The sequence below is a fragment of the Felis catus genome, chromosome B4 (assembly GCF_018350175.1).
Source record: "Felis catus isolate Fca126 chromosome B4, F.catus_Fca126_mat1.0, whole genome shotgun sequence".
NCBI lineage: Eukaryota > Metazoa > Chordata > Mammalia > Carnivora > Felidae > Felis > Felis catus.
The window spans coordinates 12,402,375-12,427,471 of NC_058374.1; the positions used below are offsets into that span (position 1 = coordinate 12,402,375).

Below are 25,097 nucleotides of genomic sequence, written 5' to 3' on the forward strand. Positions count from 1 at the left end.
TTCAAGGCTTGTCTGTTTATTGACCTAGGGAAGGCAGCTGCCAGGCATGGGAGATTTATAATAGGTCATTCCAACCATGACCTATGTGGAATAAACAAATGGAAGCCCACAACACTCCATGTGCGTCCAGTGCTTTTGTTCGAGGCTCAAGAACTTTCCCACCACAACGACAAGGTATACAGAATCAAAATAGGAGGTGGGGCGGGGCAACCCAACGGTGGGAAGAAATGTGGGAAATGACCAGGAGACCTGAGGATCTCTTCTGAGAAGAGATCAAGGCTGCACAACCCTGTCCTAGAGCCAATGGTCTGGAAAAGTCAACACCGATCCCATAGAACCCTGCTGCCCAAATTCTACCAGCCATATCACAAGCTTGGGATTTCTGCCCTGACCCCCAGAATGAATGAGCCCTACTGACCTCACCAAGCAGGATGGTAAATAGAAAAGTATTCGGTAGGATAAAAAGTGCTCGGCCCAAACAAAAGGGGTTTTTTAGTAACAATTAGACTTTCTCATCCTTTACAGTTTAGGTTGGTATTCTTAGAATATGGTAACTCAGTGGGAGGAAAGCAGGTAGGAGGGGGAACAGAAGTGCTTAACAGCAGGTGAAATACACCCTCCACTTAGCAATATGGAGATCTTTTAAGGTGTTGGCAAAAAGCACCACCATCCAGAAACCACTCTATGTGGTGCTGTGAATGAGCATGGGCTTGGAATCCCACTGATGCAAGCCCCAGCCCAGACTCTGCCCTCACTAGTTCAGTGGCTTCAGCAAGTGGCTGAACCCCACCACACCTCTGTTTCTACATCTATGACATGAGGGTAATAGCGGTATACACAGCCCAGGGCTTCTGTGAAAACCTAGCATCACCAGAGCCTGACAAGTGATTGCTACCCACAAAATGTGCTGTTCCTAAGAACATGTCAGGAAAGAAAAGAGCAGGTGGGGCAACTCCTTGCTTAAGACCCAAATTTCCTTTAAAACCAAGTAACAAGATGGCAGGGATGTGGAGAAAGAGGATCTCTTTTGCACTGCTGATGGGAATGCAAACTGGTGCAGCCACTCTGGAAAACAGTATGGAGGTTCCTCAAAAAATTAAAAATAGAACTACCCTACGACCCAGCAATTGCACTACTAGGTGTCTATCCAAGGGATACAGGGATGCTGTTTCAAAGGGGCACATGTACCCCAATGTTCATAGCAGCATGATCGACAATAGCCAAAGTATGGAAAGAGCCCAGATGTCCATGGATAGATGAATGGATAAAGAAGATGTGGTGTATATATATACATATATGTATATGTATATATATATGCATGTATATATGTATATATATGTATATATATACATATATGTATATGTATATATATATGCATGTATATATGTATATATATGTATATATATACATGCGTATATACACACACACACACACACAATGGAGTATTACTCGGCAATCAAAAAGAATGAAAACTTGCCATTTGCAGCTATGTGGATGGAATTAGGGGGTATTATGCTAAGCAAAATTAGTGAGAGAAAGACAAATATCATATGAGTTCACTCACATGAGGACTTTAAGATACAAAAAAGATGACCATAAGGGAAGGGAAGCAAAAATAATATAAAAACAGGGAGGGGAACAAAACATAAGAAACTTAAATATGGAGAACAAGCAGAGGGTTACTGGAGGGGTTGTGGAAGGGGGCATGGGCTAAATGGGTAAGGGGCATTAAGGAATCTACTCCTGAAATCATTGTTGCAGTATGTGCTAACAAACTTGGATGTAAATTTAAAAAAAAGAAAGAAAAACATAACAAGAATAAAGCCAAGTAGCATGAAAATTAGAGAAAGGGGAAAAAGCTTTCATCTGTCTTAAATTATCCTAGCTACAGTCTATGTAGCAAAACTATTAATAGAAATGGTCACTGTGAGCCTTGCAGAGATGTTGGCATGCATAATTTTGGTTGTTTTTCCTGTTGCTTCTTCCCCAAGGCTCTGGGACCACAGTATACATGTACCTCAGCTCTCCATCCATGTTTGCTCTTAAGCCTACAGCAACTCAGTACAGCTGGTCATGTCCATTAGGTTGATTTCCTAAGGAGGGCTTTGCGTTAAGTTAACGGAATTTAAGCTCCAAGCACAACAGATGGATAAAGGCTCCCAACCCCCAAGTCCTCAGCTGAAATCAGTAAAGGTCCCATTTCAATCCTCTCTGGTGATCCAAGTTGGTTCTAACTACCCTCTTATACGGCTTCCAAATAGCTAACTGAAGTCTCAACTTCAAAGAAGAGATTCCAGAAATGTAGAGAAACATCTGACCCATTTTTAAGGGGTGTAAGTTGGAGGAAATGTAATTCTTTGATAAAGGATGATTATTTGGACTCGTAGATGCTAAGTGCCAAACCAGATAGACTGGCAAACATCAAATTTCTTCCAAGTGATTATAAATAATGGGACATTACTTTCTGAGAAGATTCAAAGTAAAATTTGATAAAAGCCCAAAAAGCATGAAAACAGAAACTGATTTCCCACCACAATAAGAGCTCCAAAATTTCTCCCTGCTTTCTTTGGCTTCCCTGCAGAAGGATTTGATATGACAACTTCTACTGTCAGATGGACACCTTTCAAGTCATTTGCTTTGCATTTTAAAAAAACACCTAACAGTCAAAAACCCCCCAAATCTCTTCAAGGCTATCAGAATAAAACTCGATGCATTAACATGTGAAATGGGTTTTTACATTTAGAACTGCTTCTTCCTTTCTTCTTTTTAATTTTTTAAAAATGTTTATTTTTCAGAGAGAGGGAGAGAGAGACAGAGTGGCAGCAGGGGAGGGGCAGAGAGAGAGGGAGACTCAGAAACCGAAGCAGGCTCCAGGCTCTGAGCTGTCAGCACAGAGCTCGACACAGGCCTTGAATCCACAAACTGTGAGATCATGACCTGAGCCGAGGCCAGATGCCTAACCGACTGAGCCACACAGGCACCCCCCTTTCTTCTTTTAAAGAAATGAAAAGTAGGTTTATACTTATCCCGTTATGTTTTAAATGCCATATCATTAAAAAAAGAAGAAAGAAGGAAGGAAGGAAGGAAGGAAGGAAGGAAGGAAGGAAGGAAGGAAGGAAGGAAGGAAGGAAGGAAGGAAGGAAGGAAGGAAGGAAGGAAGGAAGGGGCGCCTGAGTGGCTCAGTCGGGTAAGTGTCAGACTTTGGCTCAGGTAATGATCTCATGATCTGAGTTCGAGCCCCGTGTAGGGCTCTGTGCTGACAGCTCAGAGCCTGGAGCCTGCTTTGGATTCTGTGTCTCCATCTCTCTCTGCCCCTGCCCAGCATATGCTCTGTCTGTCTCTCTCTCTCAAAAATAAATATTTTTAAAATTAAAAAAAAAATAAGATGCCAGAACAAAAGCCAAAGTCCCAAATGGCATCAAAGGCCATCAGATTGAACAGGGACCCTCTCTAAGTCACACAGCGTGAAAATGAACTCTAAAATCAGGATACACAAAGGGGATTTCTTGAGTAATGTATCAAACATGGAAGATTATTTTTAGTTATGGCTAAAAGCTTCAAGAGCCAATTTTTTTCTTTTCCTTTTTCTTGCCTAGGACTGTCAATTTTAAATGGTTTCTTACAAGTGTATGTGTACATCTCATAAAAAAATATTTACATTTACGTACACAGACACACAACACACGGGTTTCTAGCTCCATTCCTCCCTCATGAAAAGCAATTAAGTCTAAAGTTTTTATTTGGTTAAGAAACCTCTGACTGTTTTAAAATACTTCTGCTGTTAAATACCACTTTCAACCAGTGAAAGAAAATAGCTGTGGGAAAGAGGAGACTCCTGGGGCTGGAATTCATTAACACTTTGGGCAATAGCATTTTTCCTTTATTTAGAAGGCTGGACTAGCTCCTCCCGATGGAAAGAGGATGACCAAATATAGGCCAGCTACTCGCTTGGCCTCCTCTTTGCCTCCAAGTATCAACTGGATTTCCTCCCCTATTTCCCTTGAGCATCCCCCCTCCTTTTATCTTTAATAAAACACCACCACTCACAATGCTATTTTTTATTGGTGAGTCACTCAAGCTCATCCAAAACATAAATTTGTCACAATAAGCAAATGCATACTGAGTACTTCCCACATCCCAAGTAGTGTTTGAAGAGTTCTGTGTGTGTTCACTCATTAAGCCATAGGTTATGCCGCATATTCTTCACAATAATCCTATAGGGTTTATGATGTTGGTTGGTTCAATCCTTTCCCCATCCTCATTAACCCTGCTGTTAAAGCTTCACCCTTTTTTTGATGGCCATTATTCTGGAGGGGCTGTCCTGGGAAGTGGGTCCTTATTGTTGTAAGCCAATTAAGGAGACCCCACTAGGCACAGGTATGTGACACACTTGTGGCTAGTGACATGAGAGAAAGCTTGCTGGTTGTGGGGGAGGGGGACCATTCAGGCGAATAATTTTTGTTTTCAATAAAAGCTACACAGGAAGAGAGAAGGTCTCCCTCTTTTGGATCTTGTTAGGTCTGGAGTTGATGCGTAGAATGACTGTAGCTTTTTTGCAATGATAAGGGAAGCTAGGCTGAGGACAAAGGCACCAAAGAGAGAACGCCAGCTGAGACAGTTACCCAGGGGGACACAGAGCCCTGATGACACTGGGTCTGCAGCTGCCATAGCTTTTGCTCTCTCGTCTCTGCGATAATATATTAGTTTTACTGTTTCATATCAGTTGAGCCCAGATTTACCTTTTACATGCAACCAAAGGCATCCTTAGTGATGTAAGTTAACAGAAGAAAAAAGAAAAGCTTTGAGGGCAAAAGACTTACCAAAAATTACACTGGTCGTAGATGTGCTAAAAACACACCAGGCCTTCAGGACTGAGGTTTATCTATAAAAGTATTCTAAAAGGTGTTAAGAGAAGGACTTCCAAATACCAATATTTTGCAAACTGCATGTATGCATACTTTCACAATCACACACACTTCACATGTACACTAATCTTGAAATTATGGTTAGCAAGCTCATCACCTAGGGCTCAATATGTATTTCTGATTCCTACTCCTAAAGATTAGATTGTGATTTCAAGTGGTGTGTGTGTGTGTGTGTGTGTGTGTGTGTGTGTGTGTGTATGTGTGTGAGTGATTATAGCTATAAGCCACTGAAGGTCTCATAAGGCACAGAGAGGCAAATATACTGTCAAAACCATCAGAGTTTAATAAAAAAATGACTAACAGTTCATCTTAACAAGGATTAGCCATGATAGTCGAAATGTATACACAAGGCAGTAATCTTCCGTTAATCATTAATGCTTCTCTTCTCCTGCGATCATGAGTCATTAACTTCTGGAAGCTCATAGTATTGAGGAGGGCACCTTTTGGGATGAGCACTGGGTGTTGTATGGAAACCAATTTGACAATAAATTTCATATATTAAAAAAAAAAAACTTCTGGAAGCTCATCTTTAAAGAGAAGGCTCCATTACTATATACGAACTATAAAATAACATGTGGAAAAAGGAGATCCCACTCAAGTGGCTAGCAAAAGGGATTCAGAATACAATTCACTTTGGATGATCAATCCTGGAGTTCTATGAAAATGAATATCAAATGCACATCATTAAGAGTCTCCAGCGTAGAAAGTCAATCTCCCATCCAGGCATCCTACTTATATGTCCTCTTTGCAAGCCTTTTCCCAGATGTTCCCAAAGTGATGTCTCAATATACCTGTCACGGTCTGTAGACAAGAGGCATCTGGAAGTGATATAAATAGTCTGCATTGAATTCAAAGCCCACAGCAACCATTCTTGGGCACTGAGTTACTTCCAAATGGTACTATCCATGGGAGTAATCTCCTCTCCCCTGATGTCTAGTTTCTCTGTAGAGGGTCCTTCGTTAGAGGTACATTCCCAGTCTCTACTGGGACCCTCACTCACATTGCCCCATACACAGAGAGTGAATTCTCACTGGTATATTCAGGACCAGGAAGTGAGTATGCCTTATTCCATCTTACCCTCACCCCTTATCCTCTTGAAAGCTGCCAGTCCAGCATTCTTATCAAAGCTGAAAATGTTAGATCATCAGGACCCACAGACATGGCTGTGGTTTTCTAGGGCTGCCTGTGCCCACCTGGGTGGGCCAGTCCATAAACTCCTAAGTTTGGGAAGCAGCCCACTCATCTACAGATAGGAACCAGATTTTCCAATACAATCTTGATCAGTTTAAAAAACAAAACAAAACAAAAAATCCTCCACACATTTAAATCAGAACAAAGGTGAGGAAGCCAAGGACTACTTAGTGAGCTCAAATCCCAACATTTTCCAGAAATGGAGAGGCTTCACCATACCATACTTTGTACAGTGCTTGATGGCAGTCAAAGCAATTTCCTATATTTTATCTTTGCATCATCTCAACAAACCTGGGAGGAAGGCAGGTTTTATGATCCCAGTTGGACCCCAGGGTGGAAATGGAGACCCAGAAATTTTAAGTGATCTGTCCAGGGTACACAGTTCCACACAAGGTTCCAAATCTCAACCTCCTGTGCTTTTGGCTTTTTCTGGAATGTCTTTCTCTCCCAGCTTCTTCCAGCACCCTAAGAGTCTTAAAGCTGAGTGATTTATCCAAGATGGGGCAGGACGTGGACGCAGGCCTCTCTTCACCTCTCTTGAAACAGTAGTTCTGCCTTTCAAAAGCTGATCCAATATACAACACAATGCACTGATCTTGGTGCCATTTAGTAAATAGCCTAATTTACCAGAAGCCCCAACTTGAATTTTTGTAAGCTCTGGAGTCTTCTCCCAGGCAAAGAAGATAATTAAATTAATTCTTTTGTCATTTTAAATGACCTTTTTTTCTTTCTTAAACAGTGTGTCTCTACACAAATTAGAGAATCTTAAAAAGTTCTTTAAAAGTCACTCCACAAATTGACTAATAAAGTAAGTAATTATAAAGCACTTTGCAAAGGCAGGCACGTCATTAAATCCTTTGACTTCTCAACTTCTCAGTGTCCATCATTTAAATGGGGAATCTATCCACTTACAGGTGTGGCATCAAGGCTAATTTCTCTAATACAGAAATTGACAAAGTTAGTGTATTTTGAATGGAAGAAAAGTCCTTGACTGCTGTGACATGGCATCAGACCTCAAGCCATCTACTGACCTCAGATGCCTGCCTCCCTGCCATCCCTGGAGAAGGCCTTGTAGACTATTTACATGATGGAATAAAACTACCTTGCTGAAGTAAGTGGGAAAGGGGCCACTGTGATCAGCTGCACCAATACCAGGGTAGAAAACACAATGGCTAGTGTCCTTCCTAAAATGAACTAGGACATGTTCTTGTCTAAACAGATCCTACACAGTGAACACAACTTACTCTTTGAGGACCTCAGACCACTCCCTCAGAGCACAACTTGTCATAGACCACTATAGGTGGAGCTATGGAAAAGTAGGAAACCATTCCCTGGAGTCCCCAAGGACTTCCTTCTCGCCAGATCCAGTGTCCTCTCCATGCCTTGAATTTCAGCTCTTGGCTACTCTCCTCTTCCTCCTGGCTGTCTCCATGTGTGCATCCCACCACACTGTGGACTCCTGTTCTCCCACCCATGGTTCCCATGGCTCTCCATCTGTCTGCTGGGCTGAGTCTTATCCCTATTCCCAGCCCCAACTGCAGCTAAGCCCTCAAGGCTGGACTCCTCAACCTTGGTTCTCTCCTGTGTCCTCCAGGATGGACTCACTCTTCCTCATGGCCTCACACATCCCCTCCCAGACTCCTCAACTCTCACCCCCACTGCCTGCAGGACAGCAACCCTCAATGTCAAACCATCATCTCTCACACCATCCACAACCCAGACTAAGCTCACTGTTCCCATCCCAAGGCCCCCAAGGCAGCCCCTCTCCCCAACTTCACTTGTGATATTCTGGTTTTGTCATTTTACTCACAGCCATGCAGGCTCGAACTCCAAGAAAGCACAGCATATTCAGGTTTCACTTGCACCTTTTCCCCAATTTCCAAAGCCCAAACTTCAAATGCTCCCCAGCCTCTGGTATAGGTCCAAGCCACTTAGTTGGGCTTCTGCCTTACTCTCCAGATTGGCATTCTGGGTGCCCTACTGGACCTGACTCATTACCCTAAGCCACACCCCATTCTTTGCTGGAGCCCTATCTTAGTTCTTGCCAACTCCCCTCCCACCAGGAGGGGTGGGGAAACCTGTTCCATAGCCACTTAGAGAACCCAAGTGCCTTTAAAAATGAAGAACACATTCCAGGTACCTTTAAAAATGAGGAACCCCAGAAATCAGCTTAGAGTGAACAACACAGCAGGGGGAAGTATGGTGGTACAGAAGAACCCCAACTTTGGATCTGGACTGACTTGGGTCTGAATCCCACTGCTGCAACTCCACGTGTGACTGGGCAGGCTTCTCCTACAACCCTGCTATTCATCTGTGAAATGGGGTCAACATCAACCTTGCTTTCAGAATTGTTGTGAGGAATAAAAAACATAAGAACCATTTATAGAGCCCTCACTATGTGCTCTGCTAGAGACCTAGAGAAGACAAATCAAAGCCCACAGCTTATTTTATTTCTTGAAGACCTGAGGTCTCTTGTGCTAATAAATAGTCTGCTGGATCATGGTTGGGGGGATAGATTAGCTGAGCCCTGCCCTTAGGGATGTAAGAAACAGTATCAGTAGCATAGTGCAAGCCCTTGCCCCAGCAGGAGTACTGGTTTGGCAGATCAACCCACAGGCTAAGCTAAAAGGCTGAACAAGGAGGCTCAACAGAAAGTCCAATGAAGGTGGGAGGCCTGAGCAATGGAAAAGGACAGGACAGCAAGCAATACATCCTGGCCTCATCCCCAACTCCTGAAGGAGATCCTTTGGGAAAGGAGTCCTTGCCTGTCTGGACCAACATAGTCTATTCAGGGAAAGGTAGGGGGAGACCAGCATACTCTTGCAATATGAAAGTCTCCTCCAAAAAGTCAAAGGAAGTGATTATCTGGTGGGCTCTCAGGGCTACTTAAAGCCTGTTGCTATCTCCATGTCAATGACAAGGTATCCTCTCACATGTGGCCCAGGTTTCCCAATGTGTACTGGACTTTGGGCTTCCAGATTAACCCAACCCAGGTCTCAAATGCCCAAGGCCTCTTGTGAATGACACTTCAGCTCTTCTCCAAGTAGCATGATGTACTACAAAAAGAAAAAGGGAGTGCCAAAAAAAACATTAAAGGACCTGAATTTTATTTTTCCCACCTGTTACTAACCTACAGGATCTTGAGTATGTCACTTACCTCCTAGGTTCTCACCTATAATGCCATTTGTGGTTGTGAAGGTCAAATGAGAAGTGAAAACACCCAAGAACTAGGCAAACATCCAGAATTGTCCAAGATGGTAAAATGACATGGCCAGGAGCCCCTCAAATGATAAGGGATAAGGAGCAATGGCTAGAGCATCCCAAATCTGAAATAACCTAGGCCACTACAATGAAATGTTTTGGATAGGAAAGACCTATCAGGTACAGTGAAAAAAAAAATCTCACCCCATGTGGAAATCAGGGCCAGATTCTCAAACTTCCTGTCTGGAGTTTCCATTTATTAGACGGGCTGCTTTCTGTACTTGGCCAAGCCGGTTGGGGTGTTCCATGCAAGGCATCATCATCAACAGAACATAAGAACAGGGCAGTTCAGCACAGGCCAGAGGTTTCCACTGCCACCCAAATGACTATCCTGCTGGCAGGGACTGGCCACATTCCTTTCCTCCTATTTTTCAGTGAAATTGTTTTTACAGTTGTTATCTCTACCGGCAGAGGGAATGGAGCTGACTGATAGTGGATGGATATATTTAACTGACAGCAATCATAAGGAAAATGGAATACATACATGTGGCCATTGTATCCACTGAAACTTGGCTTTCTAATATCCTTCAGAAGCAGAAGGGCGTGGGGTGGGGTGGGAAGAAAAGAATGATGACCTGGCCCGAAGATAATGGCAAGTGGAGGGCATGGGGCAAAGATGGAGTAAGCTCTGGCTGTAAGTCAACAAGCGGGGCTCAGAGCTGAGCTCATAGTCAAGAAGCCCAAAACTGAGCTATACCCTGCAGGCCAACAGACTACCACCCCCCACCCCCCAGATTTTGAGGAGAAAAGGTGAGCCAGAAGGTCAACAAGAGGACTAGTTTTCCCTAGTGATAGGATCTCTTCCTTGAATCCCAAAAAGGCAACTGCACGTTGTTTTATGAGTTCTTCCCACAGCCCAGAGAAGCCCCAGGTATACCCAAACCAATGGTCTGTTCATTTCCTCCTTGCCCTGGAGACCCATCCCTCAAGGTCTGATAAGGACACACTCTTGCCAGCTCCCGCAATGGCAGAACCAACGTTATGGAGAGCAAGATCTGATTTCTTTCAGGCACACAGGAGGAAAACTGCGCTAACTCAGTGCATCAGGACAGAGATGGGGGGTGGGGGTGAGAGAAGGGGATGGGATACAAGATATAAGACAGCCAGTCCCAACAATCCCAACCCCTTCCTGGAAACTTCTTGAAACCCAAAATGAAAGTAGAGTATGGAAGGAGAAAATGGAGGTAGACGGGAGAAAATAGAAGATGATCACAGAAATAAAAATAGAGCCATTATTTATTGACCCCTTACTCTAAGTGCATCAAGTATATAAGCATGAGCTAACACATTTAACCCTGCTAACAACCCCCCATGAAGTAAGTTGTATTATCCCATCATTTACATGAGTAGACTGATCCCAGAGCTCATACAGTCATTCACATTCATGGTTCACCTTCACAGGTCTTGAAAAAAACATGCCCCCAAGGCCTCCAAGACATGATTTAACAGTCACTTTGAGTAGCCCAATAGAAAAAGGCATCATGTCTGGGAAATGCCATTCTGTATGGCAAAATTGGAGCATGGCATGCAGCTGTTGAAAGCTTCTGTAAGACTGTAGGAGACAGAGTAGATGCAGCCCTGAGCAGCCCTGGGGCATCCTTCAGTGCTGACCCACTGGCAGAGGAACCCACCATTCTGAGCAGTTGGGTCCTTGGGGCCCACTACATGGGCAGGCTTCCATCATCTCATATCACTGCCCAACTAGGAGGCTTGCTGTGGCCCTTTGGTGTGTCAATATCTTGGATTCCTCAATGAGTCTTAGTACAGTACAAACCACCACCATATTCTTGAATCCTATCCAGGGATGAAGGTTGATGACCAGATTTGCATCTTCTTAGGATTTCATTGGAGCTATAGCACAGTCTCCTCAGTAACAAGCCTGCTAACAGTCCTCCCTCAGCTTAATAATTGATAGGAGGTGTTTGAAAAATGGTAACTATGTATCAGAGACTTGGGTTTTGTATGCACTGCCTCATGAAATCATAACCCCGTCAAGTCAGGTATTGTTATGCCTACCTTGTATGCCCTGTGATAAATGAAGAATCTGAGGTTCCTGTGGTTGAAAGATTCAAAAAGCTAGCAAGGCCAGGAGTCAGGTCCATGCTAAGTGACTCATTATGTGGGCTTCTCTGGTCAGTCCCACTCTTAGGTTTAAACTATTGTAGTGCTGTGGGCTTCAATCCCACTGTTCACATCTTCCTCCCAAGCCCCTGACTCAGCAGAGAGCAGGGGCCATCTCCCTCTCAATAAATGTCCTCCACTCAGGTTCTCCTTTTCCCTGGCCCATCTCAGAGGGCTTAGTGAGAAAAGTGCTCACTGGCCCTCCTACCCACCCCCTACACACACATGCACACACCAGGCCTCTGGAAACCCTCCAATAGAAACACTAAGGTTTGTTGTGGGCATAGCCACTGTCCCAAGTTCTCAACACACAAAAACGTTCACATATTCTTCTCAGCTCCTACTCTACCTGCTGAGTGGACATGAATTCGGCCTTATAAAGGAACACAGCCTTATAAAGGACACAATGGGTTTCAGCAGCCTTTGAAGAAAAAGACTTAAAGAGAAAGAAAATCCACCAAACCAACCCACCCCTGGTTGCCTTTCAATTAGAGGAAGGATGGGCCTATCAATACTGAACACCCCACCTGCGGTCTTGGGGCTCAAAAGTCTTCCTTTGTGTAGAGGACCAAACCTGCAGCAGAAGGCTCTGATCAAGCAGGGGCCCACCACCAGGCATCAGGTGGGCAAGTCCTGCTAACAGTAGTCCTTCTGTTGCCCACATCCTCTGCCACTCAAAGAGTTGCCCCTAGCAGTTGACCAAAAAAAATGGATACATGGTACATTTTAACCAGCAACTTTCACAGAACAATCTCAAGGCATTGCACTCCTATCATCCTTTAACTGTGTTAATAAGGGTGACAGTTAGCACAGTCCCAGTTTGCATATGCAAGATTTAACTTTGCCAGGTTTCAATGAGGTAGGCTAGAAATTCAAGACATGGTGCAATTGTGCAACCCTGGTCCCTAAGACATACCCTTCCACACTGCCTCCCACTGCCTTAAAGACAAATTAGAATCTGTTCAGGGTTAACATTGCCATGATTTACATCTAAGCTCTCAAGTCTCCCCAAATGAGGTCCAGACACTGGAGCAATGCCATCTTAACCAACTCACACCCTTGTTCTCTCTGCTCAAAGCCTCTGCCTTGGCTTGGTGAGAAGAAATCTATGCATGTCTCTGGTAACCCAGGTCTCTGCCCTGTTTTTGTCAGATGGCTTGGTAGAAAGATGGGCAAGGGCAGCAGCATATGTGAGGGAAGGGCAGCCTGTGGGCAGCAGAAGATTATGGAAAGTCTTGAATGAAAGCAAGTGACAATTTAGGAACCGGTAAGTGAGCATTCATGCACTCACTCACTGAGCAATTGCTTTAACCTCCAGGAGACAAAGATGGGGAAGACATGGTCCCTCCCCCCAGACTACCTAGTATAATGCAAAAGCAAGAAGAAGTAAACAATTAGGAGTGGTAGGGATGGGAGCAAGAGTGACCATGAATTTTAAGACAAAATTCCACCACCTGAAGTTGAATTGTCAAGGCAAGAATCCAGGGCCACAAGGAAACAGGATGTAGAATTTGTTTTTCTCACCTGGTCCATGAGCCTACTTTTATTCATAGTCTTATGATATAAATAGATAAAAGATAGATAGACCTCTAAATATTCCCTGTCCAATATGCAAAATAATTTAATTCTTTATGAAAATCCAGTAAGACTAGGGTGGGGACAAAGGAATAAATTGACAGAGTATATGGGAAAGTTAGGACGGTGAAACTACTCCATTTGATACTATAATGGTGGATGCATGTCGTTATACATTTGTCCAAATCTATTGAATCTACAACATCAAAATTGAACCCTAATGTAACCTATGGACTCTAGGTAATGATGATCAGTCAATAAATATTCATCAATTGCAACAAATATATGACTCCGTGGGGACTGTTGATATTGGGGATATTGGGTATACTGATACTGCTTATTTGGAAGCAGAAGTTATATGGGAAATTTCTGTGCCTTCTAGTTGATTTCTCAGTGAATCTGAAACTGCTCTAAAAAAAAAAAAAGTATTTTGGGACACCTGGGTAACTCAGTCAGTTAAGCATCCAACTCTTGATTTTGGCTCAGGTCATGATCTCACAGGTTGTGAGTTTGAGCCCCATGTTGGGCTCCATGCTGGCAGTACAAAGCCTGCCTGGGATTCTCTCCACCACCCCCACCTTTGCCTCTCCCGGGCTCTTACTCTCAAAAATAAATAAAACTCTTTTTTTTAAGTATTTAAAAAAAAAATCCAGTAAGACCACTGGATCATAATATTGACAGGTAGCTTAGTCTATTCAGCCTACTTTAAAAATTACTAAACAAGGTATGTCTATCAATAATTACTTTGGATGTAAATGGACTAAACACTCCAATCAAAAGACAATGGGTGACAGAATGGATTTAAAAAAAAAAAAAAAAAAGACCCATCCATATGTTTCCTACAGGAGATTCAATTTAGACCTAAAAACACCTACAGATTGAAAATGAGGGGATGGAGAAACATCTATCATGCAAATGTATCAAAAGAAAGCTGGGTACTTCTATCAAACAAAATGGATATTAAAACAAAGACCATTAACAAGAGACAAAGAAAAACACTATACAATAATAAAGGGGACAATCCAACAAAAAGATAGAACAATTGTCAATACTTAAGTACCCAACTTAAGAGCACCCAAATACATAAAACAGTTATTAACAAACATTTAAAAACTAATCAATAACAATAATAGTAGGGGACTTTTAACACTCCACTTACATCAATGGACAGAGCATCTACACAGAAAACAAATAAACAATGGCTTCAAATGACACACTGGAATAGATAGGTTTAACAGATTTATTCAGAACATTCCATCCTAAAACAGAATACACATTCCTTTCAAGTGAACACAGAATATTCTCCAGAATAGATCACATAATAGCCCACAAAACCAGCCTGAACACATTCAAGAAGATCGAAGTCATACCATGCATCTTTTCTGACCACAATATTATGAAACTAGAAGTCAACCGCATGAAACAATCTGGAAAGACCACAAATACATAGAGGTTAAACATACCACTAAACAATGAATGGGTCAACCAGGAAATAAAAGAAGAAATTTAAAAATACATGGAAACAAATGAAAATGAAAACACCAAGGTCCAAAACCTCTGGAGAAGCAGCAAAAGCAGTTCTAAGAGGGAAGTTTATAGCAATACAGGCCTTACTCAAGCAGGAACAATCACAAATAAACACCCTAACCCTACACCTAAAGGAACTAGAAAAACAGCAAGCCTAAAGCCAGCAAAGAAAGGAAATAATGAAGATTAGGGCAGAAACAAAGAATATAGAAACTAAGAAAAAAATTTTTTTGAACGGATCAATGAAATGAGGAGCTTGTTCTTTGAAAAAAATAAAACTGATAAACATCTAGTCATAGTTATCAAGAAAAAAAAGAGAAAAGACCCAAGTAAATAAAAATCACAAATGAAAGAAGAGATGTAACAACCAAAAACACAGAAATCGAGTTATAAGACAGTATTATGAAAAACCTTATGCCAACAAATTGGATGACGTAAAAGAAATGGATGCATGCCTAAAAACAGAAATTACCAAAACTGAAACAGGAATTGAAAATTTGAACAGACCATTAACCAGCAAAGAAATCAAATCAGTAATCTAAAAACTGCCAACAAATACAAGTCCGGGATCAGATGGCTTCAGAGGAGAATCCTACCAAACTTTTAAAGAATATTGTGCTCTTCTTCTCAAACTGTTCTTCTCAAACTATTCCAAAAAATAGAAAAGGAAGGCAAACTTCCAGATTCCTTCTATGAGGCCAATATTACCCCGATACCAAAACCAGATAAAGATACCCCTATAAAGGAGAACTACAGGCCAATATCCCGGATGAACATAGATGCAAAAATTCTCAACAAAATATTAGGAAACTGAATTCAATACTACATTAAAAAATCATTCACCTCAATCAAGTGGTATTTATTCCTAGGTTACAAGGGTGTTTCAATATTCACAAATCTATCAACATGATACATCACAATAAATAAAAGCTCAAAATCAGATGATCATTTCAATAGATGCAGAGAAAGCATTTGACAAAGTACAACATCCATTCATGACAAAAAACCCCCAACAGAATGGATTTAGAGAGAATATACCTCAACGTAGTAAAGCCCTTATACGAAAAACCTAAAGCTAACATCATCCTCAATGGGAATAAAGTGAGAACTTTTTCCCCTAAGGTCAGAAACAAGACAGGGATGTCCACTCTCACCACTTTTATTTCAACATAGTACTGGGAATCCTACCACAGCAATCAGACTACCAAAAGAATGAAAAGGCATCCAAATTGATAAGGAAAAAGCAAAACTTTCACAATTTGCAGATGACATGATTCTATATATAGAAAACTCTTTAAAGACTCCACCAAAAAACTACTAGAACTGATGAATGGATTCAGTAAGGTTGCAGAATACAAAATCAACATACATAAATCTGTTGCATTTTTATACACCAATAATGAAGCAGCAAAAAGAGAAATTAAGAAATAATCCCATTTACAATTGCACCAAAAATAAAGCTATCTAAGAATTCAACTAACCAAAGAGGTAGAAAGACCTGTACTCTGACAACTATAAAACACTGATGGAAGAAACTGAAGATGAGACAAAGAAATGGAAAGACATTCCATGCTCATGTACTTGACGAATATTGTTAAAATGTCCATCCTACCCAAAGTAATTTATATATTTAATGCAATCCCTATCAAAATACATCATTTTTCACAGAACTAGAATAATCCTAAAATGTGTATGGAACCACAAAAGACCCAGAATAGCCAAAGCAGTCTTGACAAAGAAAGGCAAAGCTGGAGACATCACAATTCCAGACTTCAAGTTATTTTACAAAGCTATAGTAATCAAAGCAGTATGGTAGTAGCACAAAAATAGACACATAGGTCAATGAACAGAAAACCCAGAATCAGGGGTGCCTGGATGGCTCTGTCAGTTAAGCATCTGACTCTTGACTTCAGCTCACGTCATGACCTCACAATTCAGGAGACTCAGCCCTACATCACATGTCGGTGCAGAGCCTGCTTGGGATTCTCTCTCTGCCCCTCCCCCATTCTTTCAAAATAAATAAATAAATGTTTTTTAAAAATAAAAAGAAAACCCAGAAATAAACCCACAACTATATGGTTGATTAATCTTTGACAAAGTAGGAAAGAATATCCAGTGGGAAAAAGACAGTCTCTTCAAAAAATGGTAATGGGAAAATTAGAGGGCCACATGCAAAATAATGAATCTGGGCCATTATCTTTCATCATATTCAAAAATAAATTCAAACTGGATGAAAGATGTAAATGTAAGACCTAAAACCATAAAAATCCTAGGAGAGAACACAGGCAGTAACCTCTTTGACATCAGCCATAATCAACTTCTTTCTTATCTTGTCTCCAGAGCAATGGAACCAAAAGCAAAAATAAACTATCCGGACTTCATCAAAATAAAAAGCTTCTGTATAGCAAAGGACAAAAAAAAAAAGAAGTCAACAAAACTAAAGGCAACCTACAAAATGGGAGAAGATATTTGTAAATGACATATCTGATAAAGGGTTAGTATTCAAAATATAGGGAAAAAAAACTTTAAAAACTCAACACCCAAAAACACCAAATAATTCATTTTAAAAATACAGAAGACACTAACATTGTATTTCTCCAAAGAAGACATACAAATGGCCAAGAGATACATGAAAAGATGCTCATCATCACTCATTAGGGAAATACAAATCAAAACTACAGTGAGATACCACACCTCACAACTGTTAGAAGAGCTAAAATCGACACAAGAATTAACAAGTGTTGGCAAGGACATAGAGAAAAAGGAGCCCTCTTGCACAGTTGGCAGGAATATAAACTGTAGCAGCCACTCTGGACAACAGTACAGTTTCCTCAAAAAGTTAGAAATAGAACTACCCTGGGGCGCCTGGGTGGCGCAGTCGGTTAAGCATCTGACTTCAGCCAGGTCACGATCTCGCGGTCCATGAGTTCGAGCCCCGCGTCAGGCTCTGGGATGATGGCTCAGAGTCTGGAGCCTGTTTCCGATTCTGTGTCTCCCTCTCTCTCTGCCCCTCCCCCGTCCATGCTCTGTCTCTCTCTGTCCCAAAAATAAATAAACGTTAAAAAAAAAATTAAAAAAAAAAAAAAAAGAAATAGAACTACCCTATGGTCAGAATGCAAGCTGGTACAGCCACTCTGGAAAACAGTATGGAGGTTCCTCAAAAAACTAAAAATAGAACTACCCTATGACCCAGAAATTGCACTACTAGGCATTTATCCATGGGATACAGGTGTGCTGTTTCGAAGGGGCACATGCACCCCTTTGTTTATAGCAGCACTATCAACAATAGCCAAAGTATGGAAAGAGATCAAATGTCCATCAATGGATGAATGAATAAAGAAGGTGTGGTATATATATAAAATGGAGTATTACTCGGCAACCAAAAAGAATGAAATCTTGCCATTTCCAACTGTGTGGATGGAACCGGAGGGTATTATGCTAAGTGACGTTAGTCAGAGAAAGACAAATATCATAGGACTTCACTCATATGAGGACTTCAAGAGACAAAACAGATGAACATAAGGGAAGGGAAACAAAAATAATATAAAAGCAGGGAGGGGGACAAAACAGAAGAGACTCCTAAATATGGAGAACAATATGAGGGTTACTGGAGGGGTTGTGGGAGGGGGATGGGCTAAATGGGTAAGGGGCACTAAGGAATCTACTCCTGAAATCATTGTTGCATTATATGCTATTTTTGATGTAAATTTTAAAAAAGAAAAAAGAAAACGAAAAAAAGAAAAAAAAATACAGAAACAATATTTCAAAGGGACACATGCACCCCTACGTCTATAGCAGGAGTATTGACAATAGCCAAGATAGGGAGGTAGCCCAAGTGCCCATCAATGGATAAATGGATAAAGAAGATGTGGTGTATATATAAATACATACAACGACGTATTATTCAGCCATTAAAAAGAAGAATGAAATCTTGCCATTTGCAACAACGTGGATGGAGCTGGAGTACACTGCTAAGTGTAATAAGTCAGAGAAAGCTAAATGCCATATGATTTCACTCACATGTGGAATTTAAGACACAAAATGAATGAGTAAATTAAAAAAATAAAAGAGATACAAGAGGGTATATCAAGAAATAGAGTCTTGGGGCGCCTGGGTGGCGCAGTCGGTTAAGCGTCCGACTTCAGCCAGGTCACAATCTCGCGGTCCATGAGTTCGAGCCCCGCGTCGGGCTCTGGGCTGATGGCTCAGAGCCTGGAGTCTGTTTCCGATTCTGTGTCTCCCTCTCTCTCTGCCCCTCCCCCGTTCATGCTCTGTCTCTCTCTGTCCCAAAAATAAATAAACGTTGAAAAAAAAAAATTAAAAAAAAAAAAAGAAATAGAGTCTTAACTGTAGAGAACTGCTGGTTACCAGAGGGGAAAGGGTAGGAGATAAACAGGTGATGGGGATTAAGGAGTGCACTTGTGATGAGCTCCAGGTGATGTGTGGAATTGTTCAGTCACTGTATTATACATCTGAAACTAACATAACACTATGTTAGCTGGAATTAAAAACTTTTAAAAAACTACTAAACAGGGTGGCTTATAAACAATAGAAATGTACTTCTCACAGTTGTAGCGGCTAAGAATTCTAAGTTTAAGGTGCCAGCAGATTTGCTGTCTGCATAGGACCGCTTATTGGTTCACTGATGGCCCTCTTCTCAGGGCAGAAGGGACAAGTGAGTTTGTTAAAGTCTCTCTTATAAGGGCACTAATCCCACCACGTGGTCTTCACGATCACCTCCCAATCATCACATTGGAGATTAGGATTTCAACATATGAATTTGGGGAAACACATTCAGTCGATGACAATAGGAGTCCTGAGCATCCAGCCAGCCTGCTTGCCCTGAGTACTCTCTCTGTACAGAACCCTCTCCATGGCAGGCATCAAACACCTGCTCTCCCCAGAGAGAAAATCCCACATGCCAAAACAGGAGACATTTCACAGCATGCCAGGCTTTTGAGTCTCCTTGTCTAACTTCTGGGGTCTAAGATTGAGAGAGAAGAGATATCCACTTGGAATCCACCATTTCTCGATTTGCAAGCTTTATACGTATACACACACAACATTCAAAGGTGGCGATTAAATGGGCCAAAAAGCAAGCCATTTGGGGATTTACCAAATTAGCTCCCATTCACCAGCTAAATGCTTCTTACTCTGTGCCAAGCTTGTTGAATAGCTCCTTTAATCTCAAAAAAAAAAAAAAAACCACAAAAAAACAAAAAACAAAGATGAAAAATAAAAATTAAAAAAATCTCAAAATAACCCTGTGAAACGTGATCCCAGTTTTTCAGATAAAGCAGCTGAGGCTCAGAGAAGCTGAGTGACCTTCCTACGGTCACAGCATCAGTTTGGAGCAGCACTAGGCTTCAACCACTGGGTCTGCCCTAGTCCAACACTCAAGATGGCGTCCATCACTTTTGGCGCATACAAAAAAGCATAAGCAGCACCTTCTACATTGTTCCCTGGCATCCCTATGTGCCTAGTGATATCAACACTGACAAAGTTTCTCAAAGAAAGAAAGTAAACCCACTGCCCCACAGAGTAGCTGATCACAATACTGACAATACGAACTAAACTCATCTCCTCAGCTCTCTCCAGAGAGCACAAAATTCTAGCCACAAGGGGTGCCTCAGTGGCTCAGTGGGTTGAGGGTCTGACTTCAGGTCAGGTCATGATCTCACAGTTCATGAGTTCGAGCCCCACATCGGGCTCTGTACTGACAGCTCAGAGCCTGGAGCCTACTTTGGATTCTGTGTGTGTGTGTGTGTGTGTGTGTGTGTGTGTGTGTGTGTGTGTCTGTCTGTCTGTTTGTCTGTCTCTCTCTCTCTCTCTCTCTCTTTCTGCCCCTCCTCTGCTCATGCTCGGTCTCTCTCTCTCTCAAAAATAAACATTAAAAAAAAATTCTAGCCACAAAATAAACCTATTTCCAACATGGGCTAGAGGGTAAACAAAGGACCTTCACTACAGGATTTTAATTCACTTGTGTCTCTTATAACACAAAATCCAAGCCCTCACAGGGTCTTTCCAATAAGGCTATTTTATAAGCAGTTTACACACACTAGGAAAGATTTAGTGCTGACTCCTTCAATCATATTAATATTTCATCATTAGTAGATACATATTGACTTCCTACTATCCACAAAAATGATCAGATTTAAAAGCTAGGGTTCCTGTTCATTAGTAATTTATGACCTAATTATATACAGATAGATACTTAAAAAGACACGCCTAAATAAACGTGGACTTAATCTTCCTTAGGGAAGACAGGGCAGAGGAACCAACTCGGACATAGGCTGTGCATGGCTGGAGTATGGACGGATCAGCCATGTGGCTTGAGTGACCCAGTATAGCATCAAGAAAAGCTAATTTCTGCCTCTTGTTCGAAAGGCCTGCTCCACTTTTTTTTTTTTTTTTAGAATTAAGGGATCAAAAGCTTTCAAATGTACAAGTTTACAGAAAACATACGATGTCACTACTACCATTTATCATTTTAACTTGACTTATTCTATGGGATCAGCTTCAACTTTCTAGCAAAGCCTTGGGGTTACAGGACATGGGTCAGCCAAGTACTGGTGGGGCCTTGACAATGGGACACTAAGAAAGAGACCAGGCAAGAAGCCGTGGGCATCAGGCGGGCAGCCAACCTGGGTCTGCAGGGAGAACCCAGAGAGGAAAACCAGACAGACAGAGAGACCAGCCCTGGTCTCCACACACAACTACAACCAATTGCCTGGAAAACTGAGAAGTCCACTCTCCTCTCCGTCCAGAGAACAAGGAACTGGAAAAGGATCCTCTTCTCAGAGGAAATAAACAGAAATAAAACAGAGAGCACCTATACAGTTACCATCTGATACTGTGCAAGAGTTTCCTTCCTTTACTTTTTTGTGCATGTGTGTGGCTGTGTGTACACGTGGGATTTCACCTCCTCTTTGGCTACGACTGTTTTCGCTTTACTCCAAAGCTGTAACAAAGGCTTGCACACTTTTAGAACCCTATGCTAGCTTCTAGTTCATTAGTAGTTGTATCATTCAAATGACGGTTATTCTATATAAAGTCAAAACAGCATCACTAGGCCACACGCCAAGAGATGTCGCTGTGGGTGGGTCTTTGTTTTCCTAGGAAATTCTTTTGTGATGTTGTATCAAGGGGTTGGACTAGGTGGCTTCTCAGCTCCTTCTAGCCCCAGATGTTCTTCATCCTGTGTCTGTGCAGAAATAATGGGCTGACCCTGAGTGCACTCCAGAGACCATGACCCCCACAACATGCTGGCAGCATCTGGATTTACCTAGGTCCTGTGGGGGGGGAGGTGCTGAGGGGGAAAGCATGGCTCTGCCATACTTAAACTAAAAGACGAGAACGAGCCAGGGGCACTGAAGCTTGAGAGTGTCTCTGAGCGTCTGTCCAGTGACAGCCAGCACAATATGGGGGAGACAAGGGACACCTCCTATGGCCCAAGATTCACGGGCAGCATTTGTTCTAACCATGGAGATCAACCCTCAGTAATGTCCCCTCCTGTCTGCAAAACTACAGTGTGTGCACAGACAGGCAAGGGCCCAAGCTGCTGATCAGTTGCCAGGAAGGATAATGCAGAAGCAAAGGGCCTACAGTGAGGATTGGGGTGGGGGGGTGGGGGGGCGGGGATTAAGGCAAAGACACGTTTCAGCTTCGCAAGAAAAGCCTGCATGAGCTAAGATGCCCACAGGGAGAGCTCAGATGGTGGCAGATTTTCCGCTTCCAAGACAGAAGGGGAAAAGAATGATCACCATTTCTTATTTAAAACCACATCCTGATGGCCAGAGATCTTACAAAACCCTTGTGCCTCTTTGCAAAAGCCCCTGCGAGGACAGTCAACACATTCAGCCTCCATGTCCACATGGGGACAATGAAACATTAAGAAAGAATTTAATGAACAAAGCAACTGCAGGAGACTTGGGGAACACAAGTCAGAACTTTTATTTCCCAGCCTACCAAACTCTAGAAATGCTTCACTTCCTTCAAGTCCTGTCCTGGAGCACGTTTCCATAGTAAACCTCCAGGACTGGGGTGCCTCATGCAGCCAGGTGGAGGCTGGCTGGAAGATTCTGTTCATAAAGGGCACATAAGACCCTTTATGAAGGACTAGACTCCTTACGATCGCCTCTCTTCCCATCTCAGTATATAGAGACCAAGGTACTATGGAAAGGCTTCGGGATTGAAGTGTGAACTCCATTATGCAAGAAATTAAAAATTAAGGAAGGAAGGAGGCCACTCAGTGAAACTTCCTAGCAAACTAGGATGAGAACTTTGTCCTGCTGTCTTCTGACTTTCTGGAATAGGGCCTCATCTGTGAGGCAGTTCATAGGACTCGAGTACTAATTATCTACACAGCTCTGGGTTTAGTTACTCCCAAGTTCTGCACCATAATGACCTACTGTTACCCATTTTACTGATGGAGAAACAGAGTCATGCTGAGATTGTATGTTTATCAAGGAGCTCAACATGAGAAGTGACTGAGCACAGGTCAAAACCCGCAGCTATAGTCCTATGCTACAACATGGATGAAGCTTGAAGAGATCATGCCAAGTGAAATAAGCCAGTTCCGGAAGGACAAATATCATATGACTCCAATTACATAAAGTATCTACAGTCGCCAAAATCTGGGGCGCCTGGGTGGCTCAGTTGGTTGAGCGTTTGACTTCATCTCAGGTGTGATCTTGCAGTCCGTGAGTTAGATCCCTGCATCGGGCTCTGTGCTGACAGTTCAGAGTCTGGACCCTGCTTCAATTTCTGTGTCTCCCTCTCTCTCTCTGCCCCTTTCCTGTTCACAGTCTCCGTCCCTCCCTCCGTCTCTCTCTCTCTCTCTGCCAAAAAAAAAAAAAAAAAATTGTTTATTTAACTAGCCAAAACCCTAGAAACAAAAAGTAGAATGGCACTTGCCAAGGGCTGGGGGATGGGGATAATGGGGAGCTGCTATTCAATGGATCTAGAGTTTCGGTCATGCAAAATGATAAAGGATTGGAGATCTGCTGTAGCACAAGATGCATATACTCAACACTGCACTATATGCCTATATGTGTTAACAGGGTAAATTTCACGTTATGTATTTTTACCACTATAAAAAAATCTATAGCTATGAGTGGCTTAACAGTTGTGTCTCTGATCCACCTTGGTGTTACTGCAAGGAAGCTTGAGGACGCTTAATATATAAGGGGAAAGGTCGATAGCCATAGGCGCAGTAGGAGGAAATGACAAACACAGACAAAAGACATGAAAAGACACTTCACCCAAGAGGCCATACAGATGCTAAACATGGAGATGGAAAGATGGTCAACATCATTAGTCACTAGGGAAATACAAATCAACACACAGTGAGGGGGACCTGGGTGGTTCAGTCAGCTGAGCACTGGACTCTTAATTTGGGCTTGGGTCCTGATCCCAAGGTCATGGGATCAAGCCCTGCATCCAGCTCCTCGCTGATTGTGGAGCCTGCTAGCGATTCTCACTGTCTCTCCCTCTGTCTCTCACCCCGGCTCATGCTTGCTCTCTCTCCAAAATAAAAAAAATAATTTTTTTTTTTTAGAGACCACAGTGAAAAGACAGCCCACAGATTGAGAGAAAATGTTTGCAAATCGTGAATCTGATGATGGTCTACATAGTGGAAGTGTTTGACATTAAGTTTTTATTGTAAGATATATGATAAAGATTCTGATTGCCAAGGCATCCATGTCAAAGACGTCCATCTGGAATAAACACACTGCCTGCTGGATAACACAGATACTAGCTAGACAACTAGGTAAGAAATCAGGCTACCCAATTATGAAATTTCCCTTTTATGAAGCCCTAGGTAATCTAGGTACTCAGACCATGTGAGTAACCCCATTTTCCCATTCCTGTGCTCCAATTCCTACTCTTTTCCATTCCACAATGAAGAATAAAACTCCAAAATGCTAGCCACTTGCCCTTGGACCCTAATAAAGGTGGGGCCCCAGGTATGTGCACCCCCCTCTATCTTTCTGCCTGTAACCCTGCTTTCTGGCCTTCAGTGCATGTGTATTCTCCAGAACCTATAATAAGTCTTCGGTGTTTTTCCCCCAGCAAAGTTCCCTGAGGTATATCTTGCAATCCACTAGTAAGAGCCACAGGGGTCATTCCAGCCACACCATGGGCTCCAGCACGGTCACATGTCTGTGGGGCTCACCACAAGCAGTACAGACCTGGCAAGCACCTCAGACATCTCTAGCCAACAGCATTACTATTGATAGGCTGTAATCTGATCCAACAGTCTACTATTCAAAATATATAAGGAACTATTACAACCCAGTGATAAAAAGACAAGACAAGCCATTAAAACTGGGCAAAAGACCTGAACAGACGTTTCTTCAAAGAAGATATATACTATTGACCAGCAAGCATATGAAAAGATGCTCAATATCAGTTATTAGGGAAATACATACAGAACAAAGAGATACTACTTCACTGCCACTAGGATGGCTAAAATCAGTAAGGCAAATAACAAGT

At 42.2% G+C, this 25,097-nt stretch overlaps 1 protein-coding gene across 2 annotated transcripts in view; it reads right to left on the bottom strand.

Annotated features, from left to right (window-relative positions):
* The window catches only part of CCDC3 (coiled-coil domain containing 3), a 192,960-nt gene that overhangs the window by 62,752 nt on the left and 105,111 nt on the right, over positions 1–25,097 (bottom strand). Inside the window, exons 8-9 of one of the 2 annotated variants that reach the window (XM_045060873.1) lie at positions 12,026–12,186; positions 5,186–5,743 (exon numbers count right to left, since the gene is read on the bottom strand). The exons of the other annotated variant lie outside the window; for it this stretch is intronic. Of the exons in view, the coding sequence (XP_044916808.1) occupies positions 5,596–5,743; positions 12,026–12,186 (309 nt within the window). The 3' untranslated portion in view covers positions 5,186–5,595. Of the gene's footprint in view, positions 1–5,185; positions 5,744–12,025; positions 12,187–25,097 lie in introns of those variants that run through there. 2 annotated transcript variants of the gene reach the window in all.